Source organism: Macaca nemestrina, chromosome 7, assembly GCF_043159975.1.
Source record: "Macaca nemestrina isolate mMacNem1 chromosome 7, mMacNem.hap1, whole genome shotgun sequence".
NCBI classification, from domain to species: Eukaryota; Metazoa; Chordata; class Mammalia; order Primates; family Cercopithecidae; genus Macaca; species Macaca nemestrina.
The window spans coordinates 124,140,395-124,164,082 of NC_092131.1; the positions used below are offsets into that span (position 1 = coordinate 124,140,395).

General features: G+C 39.6%; 1 protein-coding gene across 10 annotated transcripts in view; it reads left to right on the forward strand.

The window, feature by feature from the left end:
* LOC105491013 (S-phase cyclin A associated protein in the ER) overlaps window positions 1-23,688 on the forward strand; it is a 560,926-nt gene that overhangs the window by 49,137 nt on the left and 488,101 nt on the right. For all 10 annotated transcript variants that reach the window (XM_071100885.1, XM_071100886.1, XM_071100887.1 and 7 more), the window contains one exon: window positions 8,995-9,192. In XM_071100885.1, coding sequence (XP_070956986.1) covers window positions 8,995-9,192 — 198 coding nt within the window. The remainder of the gene's footprint in view (window positions 1-8,994; window positions 9,193-23,688) is intronic.

Consider the following 23,688-nt stretch of genomic DNA (forward strand, 5'->3'; position numbering starts at 1 on the left):
GTCTTCAAGTTCTGAGATTCTTTCCTCAGCTTGATCTATTCTGTTAATACTTGTGATTGCCTTGTGAAATTCTTATAGTGTGTTTTTTTAGCCTTGTTAGATCTGTTAGGTTCTTTTTTATACTGGGTATTTCATTTTTCAGCTCCTATATTGTTCTATTGTGATTCTTAGTTTCCTTGGATTGGGTTTTGCCTGTCTCCTGAATCTTGATGACCTTTGTTCCTATCCATATATATTTTTTTTTTTGAGACAGAGTCTTGCTCTTTCGCCCAGGCTGGAGTACAATGGCGCAATCTGCTCACTGCAACCTTCACCTCCTGGGTTCAAGTGATCCTCCTGCTTCAGCCTCCTAAGTAGCTGGGATTACAGGTACCCGCCATCATGCCTAGCTGATTTTCGTATTTTTGTGGAGATGGTGTTTCACTGTGTTGGCCAGGCTGGTCTTGAACTCCTGACCTCAGATGACCCTCCCTCCTCAGCCTCCCAAAGTGCTGGGATTACAGGCCCTATTCATATTATGAATTCTATTTCTGTCATTTCAACCAGCTCAGCCTGGTTAAGAACCCTTATTAAAGAACTGATGTGGTCATTTCAAGACATATGACACTCTGGTCATTTGAGTTACTGGAACTCTTGCATTGGTTCTTTCTTTTCTCTGAGTGTGGGTGTTCCTTTAACTGCAGTGAAATTTGAGTAATTAATGGACTTCTTGATGTTTTCATAGGACGGAAGCTTTGTGCAAGGTCTTTATTTGTTGCTGACTTCTTTTGTTTAATTTCATGGGGATGGGTATGTTAGCAATATGGTTTGGCTCTGTGTCCCCACCCAAATCTCACTTTGAATTGTAATCCCCATAATCCTCATGTGTCAAGGATGGGACCAGGTGGAGGTAATTGGATCATGGGGGTGGTTTCCCCCATGCTGTTCTCGTGATAGTGAGTGAATCTCTTGAGACCTAATGGTTTTATAAGTGTCTGGTATTTTCCCTGCTGGCACTCACTCTGTCCTGCCACTCTGTGAAGAAGGTACCTGTTTCTCCTATGCCTTCTGCCATGATTGTAAGTTTCCTGAGGGCTCTCCAGCCATGTGGAACTGTGAGTCAATTAAACCTCTTTCCTTTATAAGTTACCCTGTCTCAGGTATTTCTTCATAGCAGTGTGCGAATGGACTAATACAGCAGTGTATTTTTGGTGTTGAAGCTTTGGGATGTGATCCAGTGCATGGTGCTTAAGTGTATTGGTCAGTTGATAGGTTCTTCCTTGGTCATGTGGTTTCTTCACAGTTGTAACCTTGCTCCCTCTCAATGCTCTCAAAGTGTGGGCTCCTCTCCCACTGCTTTTGGATTGTGGCTTGACACTCCCAGACTGCCCCCTGCAGCTCTGGGGTGATGTTTCTCCCCAACTTGGAGCCAGTAGAGGAAGGGACTTTAGCAGTGGCATCACAGGATGAAGGGTCTGTGCTGTGGGCCCAAGCTGGGGGTTCCCTGTCTGTTGATGAGCAGGGGGTGGGTGGGACACATGGGAGACAGACTGGCCTTGTCTCCTTGGGTTGACTGCAGTTTGTCGAAGGTATGGATAAGGTACTGTGGGTCTTGGTTCCTTTGTTAGTCTGAGGGTAGCAAGTACTATTCCATGGCAGAGGTAGTGGCAGAGAGGTTTTTGGTTACCCCTAGGGACTCCACCTCCAAGAAATGTGGAACCCCTGTTACCGAGGGTGTTCAGTCACTGGGATGGGGTGGCTGCACTGCTGGCATGAGTTTCGGGTTCTGCTTGTTGGGGAGCAGGGAGTTGAAGGCTCACAGGGAGGAGAGGTTGGTCTCCTCTCTGTATAGTAGCTGTGATGTACTGTAAGTTTGAGTTTAGCCCTTAGGCTCTTTCTGTCCTCCCCTAGTCCAAGGGTAGGAGGAATAGCACTATTACTGTGGCAGTGGCCAAGGGGCTGTCATATGCCTTTGGGAGCCTCTTCCCAGGGAAACTCCGTGTCACTACCAGTGGGTATGCTCAGCCATGGCTAGGGCGACTGTTCTGCATTCATGAGCCATGGGCCCTGCCTAGTGAAGAGTGGGGTGGGGGTTCTAGGGAGGAGGGGCTGCACTCCTGTCTGTATGGTGGCTGTGGTGTGCTAAAAAAATTACTAAAAAACCAGTTGATAGATTTTTAAGTACATATTATATTTTAAAAATTATATAGTAAGATACATGCACTGATAAATTAAGTGTATTATTTAATGTTCCTTTCGATACACATATAAGAAACTATTATCTCAGAAGGGGTAGACATAAAAGAAATCTTTGCCCGGGCGCGGTGACTCACGCCTGTAATCCCAGCACTTTGGGAGGCCGAGGTGGGTGGATCACAAGGTCAGGAGATCGAGACCATCCTGGCCAACACGGTGAAACCCTGTCTCTACTAAAAATACAAAAATATTAGCTGGGTGTGGTGGCAGACGCCTGTAGTCCCAGCTACTGGGGAGGCTGAGGCAGGAGAATGGCGTGAACCCAGGAGGTGGAGCTTGTAGTGAACTGAACCGAGATTGTGCCAGTACACTCCAGCCTGGGCTACAGAGCGAGACTCTGTCTCAAAAAAAAAAAAAAAAAAAAAAAGTAATCTTTTAGGCCAGGTTCGGTGGCTCACACCTGTAATCCCAACATTTTGGGAGGCTGAGGCGGGCGGGTCACCTGAAATGAGGAGTTCAAGACCAGTCTGGCCAACATGGTAAAACCCCATCTCTACAGAAATACAAAAATTAGCCAGGCATGGTGACTGTAATCCCAGTTACTCGGGAGGCTGAGGTGGGAGAATCACTTGAACCTGGGAGCCGGAGATTGCAGTGAGCCAAGATCATGCCATTGCACTCTAGCATGGGCAACAGAGTGAGACTCCATCTTGAAAAAAAAAAAAAAGTCTTTATTTTTGTACTTCAGATCGTTTCAAAAACCTACAAAATACAGGGAGAGAGCTTCTTTTTAAATTATAATTAAAAAATGTTTTTAGAGGCAGGGTCTTGCTCTGTTTCCCAGGCTGGAGTACAGTGGCATGATCATAGCTCACTGCAGCCTTGAATTCCTGGGCTCAAGCAGTCCTTCCACCTCAGCCTCCTGAGTAGCTGAGACTACAGGTGTGTGCCACCATACCTGGTTAGCTTTTTCATTTTTTGTGGAAATAGGGTCTTGCTGTGCTGCCCAGGCTGTTCTCAAACTTGTAAGCTCAAGCAGTCCTCTCACCTTGGCCCCCCGAAGTGCTGAGATTACAAGTGTGAGCCACTGCACTTGGCTGAGGAACTGCTTTAAAAAATTAATTTTTGTGGGTACATAGTGGGTCTATATATTTATGGGGTACATGAGATATTTGATACAGGCATGCAGTGTGTAATAATCACATCGTGGAAAGTGGGGTATTCATCCCCTCAAGCATTTATCCTTTGAATTATAATCCAGTTACACTCTTTTAGTTATTTGAAACTATACAATTAAATTATAGTCAGCCTGTTGTGTTCCCCAGTACTTTGTCTTATTCATTCTTTCCATTTTTTTTGTATTTTTATCCTTTTATTTGTTACTATTTATTTATTTATTATACTTTAAGTTCTGGGATACATGTGCAAAATGTGCAGGTTTGTTACATAGGTATATACATGTGCCATGGTGGTTTGCTGCACCCATTCTTTCCATTTTTTTGTACCCATGAACTATCCCCACTTCCCCCCTACTCCCCTGCTACCCTTACTAGACTTTGGTAACTATCCTTCTACTTTCTCTGAGTTCAATTTTCGTGGTATTTAGCTACCACAAGTAAGTAAGACCACGTGATGTTTGTCTTTCTGTGCCTGGCTTATTTCATTTACATAATGACCTCCAGTTCCATCCATATTAGTGCAAATGACAGGGTCTCATTTTTTTTTAAATGGCTGAATAGCAAGCATTTCATTGTGTATATGTACATTTTCTTTATCCATTCATCTGGTGATGGCCACTTACTTCCACATCTTGGCTGTTTTGAACAGTGCTGCAACAAACATGAGAGTACAAATCTTTTTGATATTCTGATTTCTTTTCTTTTGTGTATATACCCAGCAGTGGGTTTGCTGGATCATATGATAGCTTTATTTTTTTTTTTTTGAGGAACCTCTAAACTGTTCTCCATATTGGTTATACTAATTTACATTCCCACCAACAATATACCAGGGTTCCATTTTTTTCCACATCCTCTCCAGCATTTGTTAATTGCCTGTGTTTTAGATAAAAACCGTTTTAACTGGGGTGAGATGATAGCTTATTTTAGTTTTGATTTGCATTTCTCTGATGATCAGTAATGTTGAGCACCTTTTCATATGCCTGTTTGCCATTTGTATGTCTTCTCTTGAGAAGTGTTTTTTTATATTTTTTGCCCATTTTAAAATTGGTTTATGAGATTTTTTTCCTATTGAATTGTTTTAGCTCCTTATATATTCTGGTTATTAATCCCTTTTCAGATGGGTAGTTTGCAAATATTTTCTCCCATTCTGTTGTTTGTCTCTTTACTTTGTTGATTGTTTCCTTTGCTGTGCAGAAGTTTTTTTTTTTTTAACTTGATGTGATCCCATTTGTCCAGTTTTGCATCGTTGCCTGTGCTTATGGGGTATATTACTCAAGAAATTTTTTGCCCAGACCAATGTCCTGGAGATTTTCCCGAAGTTTTCTTGTAGCAGTTTCATAGTTTGAGGTCTTAGATTTAAGTCATTAATCCATTTTGATTTGAGGTTTGTATATGGTGAGAGAAAGTCAAATTTCATTCTTCTGCATATGGATACCCAGTTTTCCCAGCACCATTTATTGAAGAGACTGTCTTTTCCCCGGTGCATGTTCCTGGCACCTTTGCTGAAAATGAGATCACTGCAGGTGTATGGATTTTTTTCTGGGTTCTTTATTATGTTCCATTGATCTGTGTGTCTGTTTTTATGCCAGTATCATGCTGTTTGAGTTACTATAGTTCTATAGTATAACTTTAAGTCAGGTAATGTGATTCCTACAGTTGTGTTCTTTTTGCTCAGGATAACCTTGGGTATTCTAGGTTTTTTTGTGGTTCCGTATATATTTTAGGATTTTTTTCCCCCTATTTCTGTGAAGAATGTCATTGGTATTTTGATAGGGATTGTATTGAATCTATAGATTGCTTTGGATAGTATGTACATTTTAATAACATTGAGTCTTCCAATTCATGAACATGGAGTATCTTTCTGTTTTTTGGTGTCTTCTTCAATTTCTTTCATCAGTGTTTTCATTGTAGAGATCTTTCACTTCTTTGGTTAATTCCTAGGTATTTAATTTTACTTCTGTCTACTGTAAATGGAATTACCTTTTTTTTTTTTTTTTCAGATTGTTCACTGTTAGCATATAGAAATGCAACTGGTTTTTGTGTGTTGATTTTGTATCCTGCAACTTTACTGAATTTGTTTATCAGTTCTAATAGTTTTTGGTGGAGTCTTTAGGTTTTTCTAAATATAAGATCATATTATCTGCAAACAAGGATAATTTGACTTCTTCCTTTCCAGTTATTTCTTTCTCATGTCTGACTGCTCTAAGTAGGACTTCCAGTACGTACTCTTTTGAATAACAGTGGTGAAAGCAGGTATCCATTTCATGTTCCAGATCTTAAAGGAAAGGCTTTCAGTTTTTCCACATTCAGTATGATACTAGCTGTTTGTCTGTCGTATATGGCTTTTATGTTGAGGTATGTTCCTTCTATGCCCAATAGTTGAGGGTTTTTATCATGAAGGGATGTTGAATTTTGTTAAATGCTTTTTCAGCATGCATTGGAATGATTGCGTGATTTTTATTTGTTTTGTTGTATAATATCACATTGATTGATTTGCATATTGTTAAACCATCCATGCATCCCTGGGGTAAGTCACACTTGGTCATGATGAATGATCTTTTTAATGTAATGTTGAAAATGTTGAACATGTTCAGTTTGCTAGTATTTTGCTGAAGATTTTTGCATCAATGTTCATCAAAGATAATGGCTTGTATTTTTGTTTTTATGATGTGTCTTTGTTTGATTTTGTTATCAGGATAATACTGGCCTCATAGAATGATTTTGGAAGTATTCCCCCCTCCTCTGTTTTTGGAATAGTTTGAGTAGGATTGGTACTAGTTCTTTTTTAAACGTTTGTTAAATTTAGCAGCGAAGCCTTCAGGACCTGAGCTTTTCTTTACTGGAAGACTTTTTATTATGGCTTTGATCTTGTTACTTGTTATTGGTGTGTGCAGGGTTTGGATTTCTTTATGGTTCAATTTTGATAGGTTGTATGTGTCTTGGAATTTATCCATTCTCTCTAGATTTTCCAATTTATTGGCATATAGTTTCTCATAGTAGCCACCAACGATCTTTTGAATTTCTATGGTATCAGTTGTAGTGTCTCCTTTTTCATCTCTAATTTTATTTATTTGGGTCTTCTCTCTTTTCTTGGAGAGCTTCTTAATCTGAGGTTGAAGATGGAGTCTGTGAACATGAAGAAAATATATGTTGAATGTCATACACGTGCATTTTTTGGGGGATAGGTCCATAGGTTTTCTCAGATTCTTAGGGGAGCCGATGAGTCTCTCAGAAAGGGATGAGTCAGAAGTCTCAATTTCTTCCTCCTTCTTTCCCTGGCCTGCCCTTTTTTTCCCCCCTCTTTCTGTCTTTTTCTCTCAAAAATCCTTGATTAAAACACTGTTACCTCATGGAATCCAATTGTGTGTAATTTCTCCTGCAAGTTTGGATTGTTTTGTCATCTATTGAGTGTCTTGGGAAGCAGTTAGACATAGTAAGCCATAGTAGTAGTATAGTTACCTGATTAAGAATTCTGGCTTCGTCACTTAAATTAATGTGAGGCTTTGGGGTATAATTTAATTTAGCTAAACCTGTTTCCTCCTCTGTAAAATGAAGATAATAGTAGTACTTGTAATATAAAATTGCTTCAGTGATTAAATTAAGTATATGTAAATCACTTGGTGCAATGCTTGGCATATAGTATATCATGAATGTTAGATGCTGGCGCAATTGTTATTATCACTGCTGTTATTTTTGTCAGTAGTAAGTAGAGCCCTATATTTTAAAACTCTCTACTAGTTAACCAGCCTCTATGAATTTTTTTTTTTTTTTTTTTTAAAAGAGAGATTTAAGGTCTCACTGTGTTGCCTGGTCTGTTCTCAAACTCCTGGGCTCAAGTGATACTGCTGCCTCAGCCTCCTGAGTGGTTAGGACTACATGTGTATAATACTGTGCCTGGGTAGCCTCTGTTATTTGATGTGTCTTGTCTACCTTTCTTCACAAAGTTGGCAATTATTGCCATTAGTTTATGCACATTTTTTCTGTAGGCATATTTTTTCTCCTTTTTGTTTTTCTTATGATAATCGTATCTTACATTATTTGGGCACTTACTATTTGCTAGCTGCATGTCAAACACTGTGAATGTTGGAGCAGAAATTGAAAGATTGAGTTCTAGTTTCAGTTTTGTCATTCTTTTGACTTTTGTCAAGAAATTCAGTCTGAGCCTCAGTTTTGTCATCTACAAAATAGGAATAATAATATTTGTCCTGTCTTTACAGCTTGTTGTGATGATTAAATGATAACTATGTTTTCAAAAATCCTTTATAAAATATATTTTCTGCCCTTCTGGAATCTTTGTAAATAAAAGCCTTGGATAGAGCAGTCACACGTAATGATAGAAACAGTTTAACCCCAAAGCATTATTGCCCATTGTACATTATAAGCAAGGATGGTAAAATGTTATTTATGATTTTAATTACTTATGATTATGAATGCTATACATATATACCACATTTTATGGATGTGTGATAAATTCATAAACAGCTGGGGATAAGTGGCAATAGTTTTGATAATTTCATAAGATTAGAGTCTGGATTCACAGGAAGCTGCTAGTCCTTTGCTGATCAATGTAGAAAAAAGCTTTGGGAAGGAAGTATAATTTAGGAAACTTCCTAAGTTAATTTTAATTTTGAATGGTATATAGAAAGAAATGAGGTGGTCTGGAATATCTGGTAAAGAGCTGTCAGCACTGAGCCTCGGCCAACAGTCTAATGGTAAACCAGCAGTGTAATTGTAGAGCTGTAACTAGAAGATGGTCTCCTGTGGCAATGTAACCTTGAACAACTCAGCCTCTGAACCTCAATTTATTAATCTGTAAAGTGGAGGTAATAATACATACTTTAAGAAGTATATGAAGCAGGTCAAGAGATATGTTAAGTTGATTTATAATATACAGTTATTCCTCAGTATCCACAGGGGATTGGTTTCATGATCTCTATATTAGTCCATTTTTATACTGCTGTAAAGAACTGCCTGAGACTGGGTAATTTATAAAGCAAAGAGGTTTAATTGACTCACAGTTCAGCATGGTTGTGGAGGCCTCAGGAAACTCATACAATCATGGCAGAAGGCAAAGAGGAACCAAGGCACCTTCTTCACAAGGTGGCGGGAAGAACTGCCCAGCGAAGCGAGGAAGATCACCTTATGAAACCATCAGATCTTGTGAGAACTCACTATCATGAGAACAGTATGGGGGAAACCGCCCCCATGATTCAGTTACCTCCACCTGGTCTCTCCCTTTACACGTGGGGATTATGGAGATATAATTCAAGATGAGATTTGGGTGGGGACAGAAAGCCTAACCATATCAATCTCCCATGGATATAAAAATCTTTGGATGTTCAAGTCCCTTATATAAAATGGTGTAGTATTTGCATATAACCTATGCATATCCTCCCATAGACTTTAAACAATCTTTAGATTGCTTATAATACCTAATGCAATGTAAATGTTATGTGTAAGTAGTTGTTATACTGTATTGTTTGGAGAATAATGATAGGAAAAAAGTCCATACATGTTCAGTACAGATGCTTTTTATTTCTGGAGTAGTTTTGGTTTGTAGTTGATTGAATCTTTATACAAAAATCCAATCGCTGGAAGCCCTTTTATTTATTTATTTTCATGTTTTATTTTACTTCACCAGAGTACTGCAGTGGACTGTAAAATAACATCATCTACGACTGGAGATAAACACTTTGATAAAAGTCCCACTAAAACAAGGCATCCTCGGAAGATTGATCTGAGAGCTCGATACTGGGCATTTCTTTTTGACAATCTTCGCCGAGCAGTAGATGAAATCTATGTAACTTGCGAATCAGATCAGAGTGTGGTCGAATGTAAGGTAAGGTTTGCTTTGAGGCTTTGTAATCCATTTGAATTCAGATTCTGGAATTTTTGCTACATCTGACTTGATCTTTTTTTGCTCTGTTGCCCAGGCTGGAGTGTAGTGGCATGATCTTGGCTCACTACAACCTCTGCCTCCCAGGTTCAAGTGATTCTCCTGCCTTAGCCTCCTGAGTAGCTGGGATTACAGGCACATGCCGCCACACCCGGCTTATTTTTGTATTTTTAGTAGAGACGGGGTTTCACTGTGTTAGTCAAGCTGGTCTCGAACTCCTGACCTTAAGTGATCCACCCACCTCGGCCTCCCAAAGTGCTGGGATTATAGGCGTGAGCCACCGTGCCTGGCCCTGACTGGATCATTTATCTCACTTTTTCTAGTTTTAATAAATTCTGTATGCTTTTTATTTAATTACCTCTTATGAAAAGTTGTTCTTTTGATCCATACACTAACATCAGCATTATGCTTCAGGTTTTCTTGATTTTGCAGATTTTATTTTGGCATCACCTAATTATATATTTTATATTCTGTGAAGGATTTGGTAGACAGCTGTCTTGATGCATAGTTCTGGGCAGGGAATCAAAAGGTTGGATACACATCCAGTATTATTTTAAAAATTCTTATCTGTATTCTCCATTGTTGCTGTAGATGGCACTAGTGAGATTTCACATTCTTTGGTTTCATGTTTAATGTCTAATTGGACATTACTCCCTTTCCATTGAGATACTTATCACTCTCCTAATTCACTTTGGTTAGGGAAAAGTGAGATTGATGGCTAACCATAAACAATCCTGGGTGGGATTGGGATGTCATTGTAAGGTGTGTTTTCTAATTTTAAATAATCTTGTGTTCGTAATAGGATATTAAACAGACACATGGTGTAGAGTGTCTCTATCTAAAAAACCTGGCCTTTTAGTAAGTAGAGACTGTATACCATATTACTTTTTACTGAATAAACCTATTTTGAGGAAAACCAGAGGGATACATGTTTATAGAAATATTAAAGGGATAACTTCTGTTTTTATGGTGAATATGGTTGAAAACCCTGGAATTCATTATTTAACCTTTGAAATATATGAGGGGTTAAAGAAGAGTTACGTATTGAGACAGCAGCTATGTTTTCTCTTAAATTGGAAACAGTCAAAATATGTTTTAGACTAGCTAAAAATATTGGTTATCAAAAGCAGGTTTCAAAATGAACATTAGTTGAAACCATCTAAATATATGTTGTGTGGTTGTTATACTTAAATATTGTTACTATCAGCATGTAAAAACTTTTTTTTTTTTTTTGAGGCAGGTCTTTTTCTGTTACCCAGGCTAGAGTGTGGGGGTACAAACATGGCTCACTGAAGCCTTGACCTTCTGGGCTCAAGCAGTCTTCCTCCCTCAGCCTCCTGAGTAGCTGGGACCACAGACATATGCCACCATGCCTGGCTAATTTTTAAAAAATTTTTGTAGCGATGAGGCCACACTATGTTGCCCAGGTTAGTCTTGAACTCCTGGGCTTAAGCAATCCTCCTACCTCAGCATTCCGAAGCTGTGGGATTATAGGCATGAGCCACCATGCCCAGCCACTTTTTATGTTTAAAGAAAAATATTTTTAAGTTTAAAAATCATATTCTTGGAGTATAATGAGTCAGTATGTTGTAGTAGAAGACACTACTGGACTTAGTTTTCTGTTATGCTTTGTAAACTGAGCATTTGGGCTTAGAATAGCTCTAGATTACCCCTAGAGATTAATCAAAGCAGTAGTTTCTTTTTTTTTTTTTTTATTAAAAATAACAAATGACTGATTGAAATCAAATTTGCTTGAAAATATATATACTTTAGAGTAAAGTGAGATTGACCAATTGCAATTACGTCTTTTTGTGATAAGCAGAAACTCTTGCACCTTTCTCTGACACGACTGTGTTTTAGGAAGCTAGAATTGGCCACAAGAAAGTGTGGATTTTATTTCTGGTTCTATCACTTATTCCAAGCTTTATAAAAGCTTAATAGCAATAGAAATTTTTTGTGTAAGTTGTAGATTAAAAGAATGGAGAAAGTTTTGACAAAGTGAGAGGAATAGAGATGTGTTTTCCATTCTTTGTACTGTGCCAAGATGCTCAAAGGCTTATGCTGAGAAATCTAGGAGTTTAAAAGGTATTTTTATATTCAACTCTTCTCCTTATCCAAGACTTACAGGTAGTGATGTATAAAAGATACAATTTAACGTTTGGTCTAAGCACATGCTGGATATATACTAACTAGTTGTCTTGTTTTGTTTTGCTTTATTCTCATTATTAAGGCACTGCCATCCATGATCTCATTTGGTTAGTATCTTTATGAGATACATGACTCAATAATTTTTCCTCATTTTGTAAGTGGATTCAGCCATTGTTTTGTTAATGCATTGAAAGATTTATTCCTATTTGTGATTTTTATGTTTTAACCTTAGTTAAAATAATCACAGTTCAGTTCTGTGTCTCATACGTAAAATGCAGTTAATAACACATTAGGCAGGCGGATCACGAGGTCAGGAGATCGAGACCATCCTGGCTAACACGGTGAAACCCCATCTCTACTAAAAAATACAAAAAATTAGCCGGGCGTGGTGGCAGGCGCCTGTAGTCCCAGCTACTCGGAGGCTGAGGCAGGAGAATGGCGTGAACCCGGGAGGCGGAGCTTGCAGTGAGCCGAGATGGTGCCATCGCACTCCAGCCTGGGCGACAAAGCGAGACTCCGTCTCAAAAACAACAACAACAACAACAAAAACACATTATGTAATTCACATAAGTATAGCGTGATGTGAAAAGTATCTTTCCTGTTTGCCAGGGATTTCTGAGTACATGCTAACTTTGTAATCAAAAGAAGCTACGTTCCTGATTTTTTGAGTTTGAAGGTTGTGCCTGTTTATGACATCGGCTACTTTACTACATAAATTGCTAAGAACTGACATTGCAGCAAAACTCTACTCTAAGCATTACCCCTACATTTTCCTTGCTCTCTTGCAAGGTAGGCTAGAGTGGGTTGGGGGAATTGCTTTTTGGAGTGTGCTTAGTTAATGAAGTGATGGCCATTCCCTCATTTGTTCTCACAAAATTTTGAGGTAAGGGTTGAAAGAGTTGGTTGTGAAATTTGTGGGTGTGGCTGCTGGAAGGGGAGATTGGCATCTTCTTCTCTGGTTGAATGTTTGTTGTGTGGACTGATTTTGGTGTCTCTGGAATGTATTGAGAGAGTTTGGAGAAAACATGCTGGGAATACATTTTATTTTCCTTTCCTTGTTTCCCATTTCAATCTGGAGGGAACTAGATGTGTGTCTCTGGAGGCTTGGGGGCTCCTTTGGATAAAGAGACTGGCACCTGCATCTGGCTTAGAGATTTCATAGCACAGTAGACTTGCCGGAGTAACCTGTGCCAGCTGGGCTTGAAGACTCTAGGATAGTTCTCAGTGATCAAGTAAAGAAGACCTGAGTGTATCTAATGATCTATTTGAGGGAAGGAGCATAGGCATAGATGAAGGTGTTAGAGTCATAGGAGCTTCCTCTGGGGACACTTGGCTAGGTGAGTATATGTAAAACTCTGATGGAGTTGGGCCCCAGTGTCTCTTATTCTTATATTTGTTTCCATGTGTACTCAATCTTTAGCTCCCACTTATAAGAGAGAACTTGGTACTTGGTTTTCTATTACTGCATTAGTTTGCTTAGGATAATGGCCTCCTGCTGCATCCATGTTCCTGCAAAGCACATGATCTTGTTTTTTCCTGTGTCTGCATAGTATTCCATGGTGTATATGTACCACATTTTCTTTATCCAGTCTACCATTGATGGGCATCTAGGTTGATTCCATGTCTTTGCTATTGTGGATAGTGCTGCAGTGAACATATGTGTGCATATATCTTTTTGGTAGAGCAGTTTATATTCCTTTGGGTATATACTCAATAATGGGATTGCTGGGTCAAATATTATTTCTGTTTTCAGTTCTTTGAGAAATCTCCAAACTGCTTTCCATGGTGACTGAACAAATTTACATTCCCACAGTAGTGTATAAGCATTCCCTTTTCTCCACAACCTTGTCAGCATCTGTTTTTGACTTAAACAATAGCCATTCTGTCTGGTATGATGTGGGATCTCAGTGTGGTTTTGATTTGCATTTCTCTAATGATTAGTGATGTTGAACATTTTTTCATATGCTTGTGTATGTATTTTTTTTTTTTTGAGACGGAGTCTTGCTCTGTCACCCACGCTGTAGTGCAGTGGCACAATCTCAGCTCACTGCAAGATCCGCCTCCCAGGTTCACGCCATTCTCCTGCCTCAGCCTCCCGAGTAGCTGGCACTACAGGCACCCGCCACCACGCCCGGCTAATTTTTTGTATTTTTAGTAGAGACGGGGTTTTACCGTGGTCTTGATCTCCTGACCTCGTGATCCGCCCGCGTTGGCCTCCCAAAGTGCTGGGATTACAGGCATGAGCCACTGCGCCCGGCCATGTATGTATTCTTTTGACAAATGTCTGTTCGTGTACTTTGCCCAGTTTTAAATGGGGTTGTATAATTTTTCTGACTGATGTGAGATGGTGTCTCATTGTGGTTTTGATTTGTATTTGTCTGATGAATAGTGATGTTGAGCATTTGATATGGTTTGGCTCTGTCCCCACCCAAATCTTACCTTGAATTTTAGTTCCCATAATCCCCACATGTCGTGGGAGGTAATTTAATCATGGAGGTTGTTACCCTCATTCTGTTCTCGTGATAGTGAGTGAGTTATCATGAGATCTGATGGTTTTATAAGGGGCTTTTCCCCCTTTTGCTTGGCACTTCTCCTTGCTGCTGCCACATGGAAGAAGGACGTGTTTACTTCCCCTTCCACCATGATCATAAGTTTCCTGAGGCCTCCCCAGTTATGCTGAACTGAGTCAGTTAAACCTCTTTCCTTTATAAATTACCCAGTCTCAAGTATGTCTTTATTAGCAGTGTGAGAGCAGACTGATACAGCATTTTTTATATGCTTGTTGACTGTGTTATGTCTTTGAGAAGTGTCTGTTCATGTCCTTTGCCCATTTTTTAATTGGGGCTGTTTGTGTTTTGCTTGTTGATTTAAATTCCTTATAGATTCTAGATATTGGATCTTTGTCAGATGCATAGTTTGTGAATATTTTCTTCCATTTGGTACTTGTCTGTTTACTTTGTTAATTGTTTCTTTTGCTGTACAGAAGATGTTTAATTATGTCCCACTTGTCTATTTTTGTTTTTGTTGCAATTGCCTTTGGGGATTTTGTTATGAAATTGTTGCCAAGACATACATCCAGAATGATATCATCTAGGTTTTCTTCTATGGTTTTTATAATTTGAGGGTTTACAATTACTTTTGTTTTTTTTTTTTTTGAGACGGTGTCTTGCTCTGTCGTCCAGGCTGGAGTGCAGTGGCGTGGTCTCGGCTCATTGCAAGCTCTGCCTCCCAGGTTCATGCCATTCTCCTGCCTCAGCCTCCTGAGTAGCTGGGACTACAAGTGCCTGCCACCACGCCTGGCTAATGTTTTGTATTTTTTAGCAGAGACAGGGTTTCACCGTGTTAGCCAGGATGGTCTCAATCTCCTGACCTCATGATCTGCCCGCCTCGGCCTCCCAAAGTGCAGGGATTACAGGCGTGAGCCACCATGCCCGGCCTACAATTACTTTTTAAATCCATTTTCAGTTGATTTTTATGTATGGTGAAAGGAAGTGGTCCAGTTTCAGTCTTCTGCATATGGCTAGCTAGTTATACCAGTACCATTTATTGAATAAGGAATCCTTTATTCATTGCTTGTTATTGTTGACTTTTTGAAGATATGATGATTGTAGGTGTGTGGCTTTATTTCTGGGTTCCCTAACTAGTTTCATTGTTCTATGTATCTGATTTTCGTACCATGCTATTTTTGTTACTATAACCTTGTAGTATGGTTTGAAGTGAAGTAGTGTTCTGCCTCCAGCTTTGTTCTTTTTGCTTAGGATTGCTTTGGCTATTGGGGCTCTTTTTTGGTTGTGAATTTTAGAATAGTTTTTTTTGAATTCTGTGAAAAATGACATTGGTAGTTAGGAATTGGCATTGGTAGTTGGTAGTTTGGAATTGGTAGTTGGTAGTTTGGCATTGAATCTGTAAATTGCTTTGGTCAGTATAGCAATTTTAACAGTATTGATTCTTCCTATCCATGAGCATGGAATATGTTTCCATTTGTTTGTGTCATCTCTGATTTCTTTCAGCATTGTTTTATAATTCTCTTAGAGGTCTTTCACTTCCCTGGTGAAATTTATTTCTAGATTTATTTATTTATTTATTTTCTTGTGCCTAATGTGAATGGGATTGTGTTCTTGATTTGGTTCTCAGGTTGAATGTTATTGGTGTATAGAAATGCTACTGATTTTTGTACATTGATTTTGTATCCTGAAACTTAAGTTATCAGTTCTAAGAGCCTTTGGACAGAGACTATAAGGTTTTCTAGGTATAGAATCATATTGTCTGCAGAGACAGCTTGACTTCCTCTCTTCCTATTTGGATGCCTTTTATTTTATTCTCTCAGCTGATTGATCTGGCTAGGATTTCCACTACTGCATTGAATAGGAGTGGTGAGGTGGGAATCCTTGTTTTGTTCTGGTTTTCAAGGAGAATAGTTTCAGCATTTGCCCATTCAGTATTATTTTAGGTGTGATGGTGTCATGGAGCCTCTTATTATTTTCAGTTATGTTATTTTGATACCTAGTTTATTGAAGGTTTTTAACATGGAGTGGTGTTGAATTTTATTGAAAGCCTTTTCTGGGTCTGTTGAGATGCTTATGTGGTTTTTGTTTTTAGTTCTGTTTATGTGGTGGATCACATTTATTGACTTGCATGTGTGAACCAACCTTACATCTCAGGAATAAAGCCTACTTCATCATAGTGAATTAACTTTTTGATGTGCTGCTTGATTCTGTTTGCTAGTATATTGTTGAGTGTGTGTGTGTGTGTGTGTGTGTGTGTGTGTGTGTGTGTTTTTAATCTGTGTTCATCAGGGACATTGGCCTGAGCTTTTCTGGTTTAATTTATTCCTAGACATTATTGTGTGTGTGCGTGTGTGTGGCTATTGTGAATGGGATTGTGTTCTTGATTTGGTTCTCAGGTTGGACGTTATTGGTGTATATAAGTGCTACTGATTTTTGTATACTGATTTTGTATCCTGAAACTTTACTGAAGTTGTTTATCAGTTCTTGGAGTCTTTGGATGTTGCGTCTCCTCCCGGTTTTGGTATTAGAATGATGCTGGCCTCATAGAATGAGTTAGGGAGGAGTTCTTTCTCAATTTTTGGGAGCAATTTTGGTAGAATTTTTATTAGCTCTTCTTTGTATATCTGATAGAATTCAGCTGTGAATCTGTTTGGTTCAGGGATCTTTTTGGGTTTTAGGTTTTTTCTTAATGATTCCATTTCAGAACTCATTATTGGTTTGTTCAGGATTTCAGTTTCTTCTGGGTTCAGTCTTGGGAGGTTGTATGTTTCCGAAAATTTATCCATTTCTTTTAGGTTTTCCAGTTGATATGCACAGAGGTGTCTGTAATAGTCTCTGAGGACTTTTTGTATTTCTGTGGGGTTGGCGGTAATGTGAACTTTGTCATTGCCAATTGTGTTTATTTGGATCTTTTTTTTCTTTATTAATCTAGCTAGCTGTCTATCAACTTTGTTTATTTTTTTCTAAGAACCAACTTTTCTTCATTGATCTTTTGTATGGATTTTCATGTCTCAATGTTGTTCAGTTCAGCTCTTCCTTATTAGTATGGTGGTAAGTATCCTTGCCCATCAGTGTTGTTGAGTTCAGCTCTGAGTTTGGTTATTTCTTTTCTTTTGCTAGCTTTGGGGTTGGTTTGCCCTTGTTTTTTTTTTTTTTTTGAGACGGAGTCTTGCTCTGTCCCCCAGGCTGAGGTGCAGTGGTGCGATTTCGGCTCACTGCAAGCTCCGCCTCCTGGGTTCACGCCGTTCTCCTGCCTCAGCCTCCTGAGTAGCTGGGACTACAGGTGCCCGCCACCACGCCTGGCTAATTTTTTTGTAGTTTTAGTAGAGAAGGGGTTTCACCGTGGTCTTGATCTCCTAACCTTGTGATCCGCTCGCCTTGGCCTCCCAAAGTGCTGGGATTATAGGCGTGAGCCACCGCCCCTGTGTTTTTTTTTTTTTTTTTTTTTTTTTTACTTCCTCTAGGTATGATGTTGTTAATTTGAGATCTTTCTAACTTATTGGTGTATGCATTTAGTGCTATAAACTTTCCTCTTAACACTGCTGTAGGTGTGTCCAAGAGATTCTCTTATGTTGTTTCTTTGTTTTTATTAGTTTCAAAGAATTTTTTGATTTGTATCTTAGTTTCATTGCTTATCCAAAAGTGATTCATGAGCAGTTTGCTTAGTTTCCATGTAATTGTATGTTTTTGAGAGATCTTATTATAGATTTCTATTTTTATTGCACTGTGGTCTGAGGGTGTAGTTGGTATGATTTCCCTTTGAATTTATTGAGAATTGCTTTATGGCTGAGTGTGTGGCTCATCTTAGAGTATGTGCTATGCGCAGATGAGAAGAATTTATATTCATTTGTCATTGGGTGAAGTATTCTGTAGATAGCTGTTAAGTCCATTTGGTCAAGTGTCAATTTAGGTCCTTAATATCTTTGCTAATTTTCTACCTTGATCTGTCTAACACTGTCAGTAGGGTGTTGAAATCTCCTGTTATTATGTGTGGTTATCTAAGTCTCTTCATAGGTCTCTGAGAACTTATGTCATGAATCTAGGTGCTCTAATGTTGGGTACATATATGTTTAAGATGGTTAAATCTTCTTGTTTAATTGAACCCTTTATTAATATGTAATACTCTTCTTTGTTCTTTTTGATTATTTTTGGTTGAAAATCTGTTTGAAATAATGGCAACCCCTGCTTTTTTTGTTTTCTGTTTGCTTAATAAATCTTTCTGCATCCCTTTACTTTGAGTCTGTGGTTGTTGTTGCATGTGAGATGCATCTTTTGAAGGCAGTCTACAGTTGGGTCTTGCTTCTTTATCCAGCTCACCACTCTGTGCCTTTTAAATGGAATGTTTATATTATATTCAAGGTCAATATTGATATGTGATGCATTAATCCTATCATCATGTTATTAGCTGGTTGATTCTTATGTCGACTTGATTATATAATTGTTTTGTTGTGTCAGTGGGCCCTTATGGTGGCTGGTGTTGTTTTTTCATTTTCATGTTTAGCACTCTCTTAGGGACCTCTTTTAAGGCAAGTCTGATGGTAATGAATTCCCTTAGCATTTGCTTGTGTCAAAAGGATTTTTTTTCTCCTTTGCTTATGAAGCTTAGTTTGGTTGGATATGAAATTCTTGGTTGGAATTTATTTTATTTAAGGATACTGAATATAAGCTCCCAATCTCTTCTGGCTTGTAGGGTTTCTGCTGAAAGGTCTGCTGTAAGCCTGATGAGTTTTCCTTTGTAGGTGACCTGCCCTTTCTCTCTAGCTGCCTTTAAGGTTTTTTCTTTTGCATTGACCTTGGAGAATCTGATAATTATGTGTCTGGGGGATGCTTGTCATATAGTATCTTGCAGTTGTTCCCTAAATTTGCATGTTCATGTGTCTAGTGAGGTTGGGGAAATTTTAATGGACAATTTCTGCTTGTTAGTTCATTCTTACACTGCTATGAAGAAATACCTGAGACCAGGTAATTTATAAAGAAAAGAGATTTAATTGGCAAATGGTTCCACAGGCCATACAGGAAGCGTGTAGCATCTGCTTCTGGGGAGGCCTCAGGGAGCTTTTACTCATGGCAGAAGGCAAAACAGGAACAGCAGGCGTCTTACATGGCAGGAGCAGCACCAAGAGCGAGGGGGAGGTGCCACACACTTTAAACAACCAGATCTCATGAAAACCCTTATCATGAGGACAGCACCAAAGGGATGGTGCTAAGCCGTTCATAAAGGATTCACCCCCATGATTCAGTCATCTCCCACTAGGCCCTCCAGCACTGGGGATTACAATTGAATTTGAGATTTGGGAGGAGACACCAATCCAACCGTATAATTCCTCAAATATGTTTTCCAAATTGCTTGCTATATCTCCAACTCATTCAGGAATGCCAGTGTGTTAGAGGTTTGGTCTCTTTACATAATCACATATTTCTCAGAGGTTTTGTTCATTTTTAAAAATTCCTTTTTCTTTATATGCCTGCATTGATTTGAAAGAGCAGTCTTTGAGCTCTAAGATTCTCTCCTCAGCTTCATGTATTCTCTTATTAATGTTTCCAATTGTATTGTGAAATTCCTGTAGTGACTTTTTCATTTCCAGAAGTTCAGTCTGGTTCTTCCTTAAAATGGTGATGTTGTCTTTCAACTCGTAGATTCACTGTTTACCTTGCATTGGTTTTCAGCCTTCTCCTGTATCTTGTGGAGTTTCCTTCCCATCCAAATTCTGAATTGTAGGTCTTTCATTTCAGCCATCTCAGTCTGGTTAAGAACCATTGCTGAGGAGCTAATGCAGTTATTTGGAGATAAGAAGATACTCTGGTTTTAGAATTGCCAGAATTTTTATGCTGGCTGTTTCTCATCTGTGTGTGCTGATGTTCTTTTAATTTGTGAAGTTGCTGTTCTTTGGATAGAGCTTTTTGCTTTTATATTCTTTGATGCCTTTGAGGGTTTGACTGTGATATAATTTGGTTTAGTCAGTTGGCTTCATTTCTGAATGCTTTCAGGCCACCAAGCCTCAGCACAGCACTCCTGTGCTGTGGACTCCAACCCTGGGGGGCTGGAACTAGGCCTGCAGCTTTGTTCTCTGTCCCCTAGAGGTCAAGCACCTACTGCACTGGAGGGATTGAGGTAATCCCAGTCAGCTGACAACCACGTTCTGATGGGCTGCTAGCAAATATGCTCTGGTGGGGTGATGGAAGGGGTTGTGGGAGAGTATGCTGTGGTGGTGGTGCGGGGGCATTGTGGGTGAGTGTGTACCAGTGTGGTGGTGGGGCAACCACAGGTGATTGCGCACCAGTAGGGTGGTAGGGGGTGCCGTAGGTGAGTCCTCACCAGTGGGGTGATTGAGGGGGAGGGGTTGGTGTACACCAACAGGACAATGGGGGCCCTATGGGTGTGCATAGTGGTGGTGGGTCCTCATGCACGTGCAGCCTGACAAGGGGATGTTGTGGTGTGTGTGTGCCGGCAGGGTCCTGTCTACAAAAGCACTCCTATGGGAGGGTGGGGGCTGGGAAAGAGTTATGGTAGTGGCCACTGAGAAGCGTTTCAGTGGGGCCACTGTGGCTGTGTTGCGAGTGTGTGTGGTCAGGGAGGGACCCTGGAAGAGGCCAGCAAATGCGAGCATTTAGATCATACTGGCCCTGTACTGCAGGCAAGACAGCCCTGCTCTCTCCTGGTCTGGCAGCTAAGAAAGGCCAAAGCCCTTTCTATAGGAGTATGGCAAGTCTTGGGGAATGGGAGCCCATGACCACGCTCCATAGTAGCTGTCCTCATGCCTAACCCTCTGGGCTCCATGCAGTTTGCAGTTCTTTCTCTGCCAACTCCCCGGGCAGTTCTCCCTGCCATCTCAAATGCCTGTGTAGGTCATGAGGGGCTCCTGCAGGTCTGTGGTGAGGGTGGACCACTCCATGCCTGTTTTACTCACCCCTTCCTTAGGAGCCACTTTGGGCCAGGAACGGGTCATGGTGCTTGGCAACCCTGTTCAGGGTTCCCAGCTTCCTTCCCCTTCAGCCCCAGAGTCTGTGTTCTCTCTCTGTCCGCTCTCAACGCCTTCTTTACAAAGATCTGCTTGGAATATGCCAGTCTAATTGATGTTTTGATCTTTCTTGGTGGGTGAAGCTCTTCTTCCTGGCTACATCTAGTTGGTCATTTTGACTCTTCTCCTCTCTCACAACATTTTAAACTGGTAAAACTAAGTTCATGATCTCTCCATCCCACCTCAAACCTGATGTGTTTCTCTTCCTTGAATGGCACATACTACTTCTACCTCCAGGTGTTTGTGCTTGAGACCTGGGAGACATCCTTGGTTCCTCCCCTCACCTCACAAAACCACTCACTATCCAATGGATTAATTCCTTTCAGAATTACCTCCTAAATCTTTCCAGTCCATTCATGTCTCTCACTCTACTGCTACCATCCTAGTCCAAGCTGTCATAAAATCCTTAGATTACAAGTGAAGCCTTCTAACAGGACTCCCTGCGTCCTTCTAATAGATTCTCCACACTGCAGGCAGATTGCTACTTTAAAAATGACAAATATCTTTGGGAGGCTGAGGCAGGTGGATCATGAGGTCAGGAGATCGAGACACTCCTGGCTAACGTGGTAAAACCCCGTCTCTACTAAAAATACAAAAAATTAGCCGGGCATGGTGGCAGGCGCCTTTAGTCCCAGCTACTCTGGAGGCTGAGGCAGGAGAATAGCATGAACCCGAGAGGTGGAGCTGTCAGTGAGCTGAGATCGCACCACTGCACTCCAGTCTGGGCGACAGAGCGAGACTCCATCTCAAAAAAAAAAAACAAAAAAAACAAACAAAAAAACCAAATATGTCTCTCTCATTACTTTGAAGTTGTTCGAAGGTTTTTCTTTACTCTGAACATCAAAATCCTTAACATGGTGATATTAAGGATCTTGAGTGACTTGATCCATAAATTCTTCATTTCACACCACTTTTGTCCCCTCCCTTCTGCCTCATGTAAATTAGACTTCCTTTGGTTCCGTAACCATATCATGTCCTTGCATGTTTCCTGGCCTTTCCATGTTCTAATTTTTCTGCCCAGAACACTCTTTCCTCCTTCTTCTTGCCCAACATCTTCTTACCTCCCTCATTTCTTTTACTTAACTCTTATTCATAATTTACGTTTCAGCCTAAGTGTCACTTTCCCAGGGGAGCCTAACTTATGTTTCAGACTATGATATGCTCTTATAATGTATATGCTTCTCTTTGGAAATATATATCACAGTTGAAATGAAATAATTATATATTTAGTTGTTTAATATCTGTCTCCCTTTCTAGATACTAAGCTCCATCAGGATAGAAACAACACTGTGTATTGTTTACCCCTCCATCTTCAGTACTTGGTACTGGCACTGGATCATAGGAAATGCCCAGTAAATAGGTGTTGAACGGGTGTGTGAAGCCATGAGACTACATACACAGTTGCACTGACGTTAGTCTTCATAGTTATGTGATTCTTAATTCCCCCAGTGATCCTTAGCAGCCAGTCATATGCTAAAAAGGTACAAAGATGGTGGGTATATGGATTAATCTTGGGCTAGTATTCTTCAAGCAGATGCATTGGAATTTCAATAGAGTAAAAGGAGTTGAAGAGGGTAAGAGAGTAGTTGGAGTAATGGGCCATGGAACCTAAGCTGATGGGGAAAGAAATGATTGTAAGAGAAGCCTGATAGTGATGCTAAGTATTTACAAATACTCCTTGGACATGAAGGAGTGAGTAAGATGGATTCTCTGTAGATAGAAAGTGTTAGGTTTATGTTTCTATTTTTGAAATTAATACTTGGATCCTCCAAATACTAGTTTTCTTAATCTCCTTGATCTGTCAGATAGTGTATGTATCGTGCCTCCTTCCACCATTCCCAAGTCGCCAAAATCCATTATATCATTCTTTATGCCATTGCACATCCTCACAGCTTAGCTTCCACTTATAAATGAGAACATAAAATATTTGATTTTCCATTCTTGAGTTATTACATTTAGAATAATGGCCTCCAACTCCATCCACATTGCTGCAAAGGTCATTATTTCATTCTGTTTTATGGCTGAGTAGTATTTCGTGGTATATATATACCATGTTTTTTGTTGTCCACTTGTTGATGGATATTTAGGTTGGTTTCATATTTTTGAAATTGTGAATTGTGCTGCTATAAACATGTGTGTACATGTGTCTTTTTCATATAAGGACTTTGTTTCCTTTGGGTAAATACCCAGTAGTGGGATTGCTGGATCATTTGATCCAGCCTGGCCCTTAAATGCTTTTCATTGTGAATTCTGTTTTGTCTGATATTACTGTTATAATCTTTTTGTTTTGGTTTGCCTGTTATACTTTAGCTCAGGAATTGAAATTTGTTACAGAGAACATGAGATTTAGGACAAGGATAGAAGGCTAAGAGTTCACTTGTGCATTTATGGGAGTTGGCTTCTGTTACCTCACCATTGTCTTACATTAATAGCCATCCTTTCTTCATCTGTATCTGTATCTTTTCTTCTTAGCCTTATTCCGCATATTCCCTGTTGTGTTTCATGCATTGTAGTCTTCACAGTAAAATTTTACTGTTTGATTGGTTAAATAATTAATTTCTTCTGTATATGTAACATTTACTAAAGCATTGTCTTATGAGTGTTTTAAGTTGTAGAGATAGATAGCTGTCATTTTTTACTCTGTTTAACATGACACTTTATTGACAATTTCTGGGTTGACAAATCTTTGTTCCTTATATCTAGTTTTCATATACATTATCATCAGTATGATAGAGCATTGATTTTTTTCCTTTTGGGTATTTTGA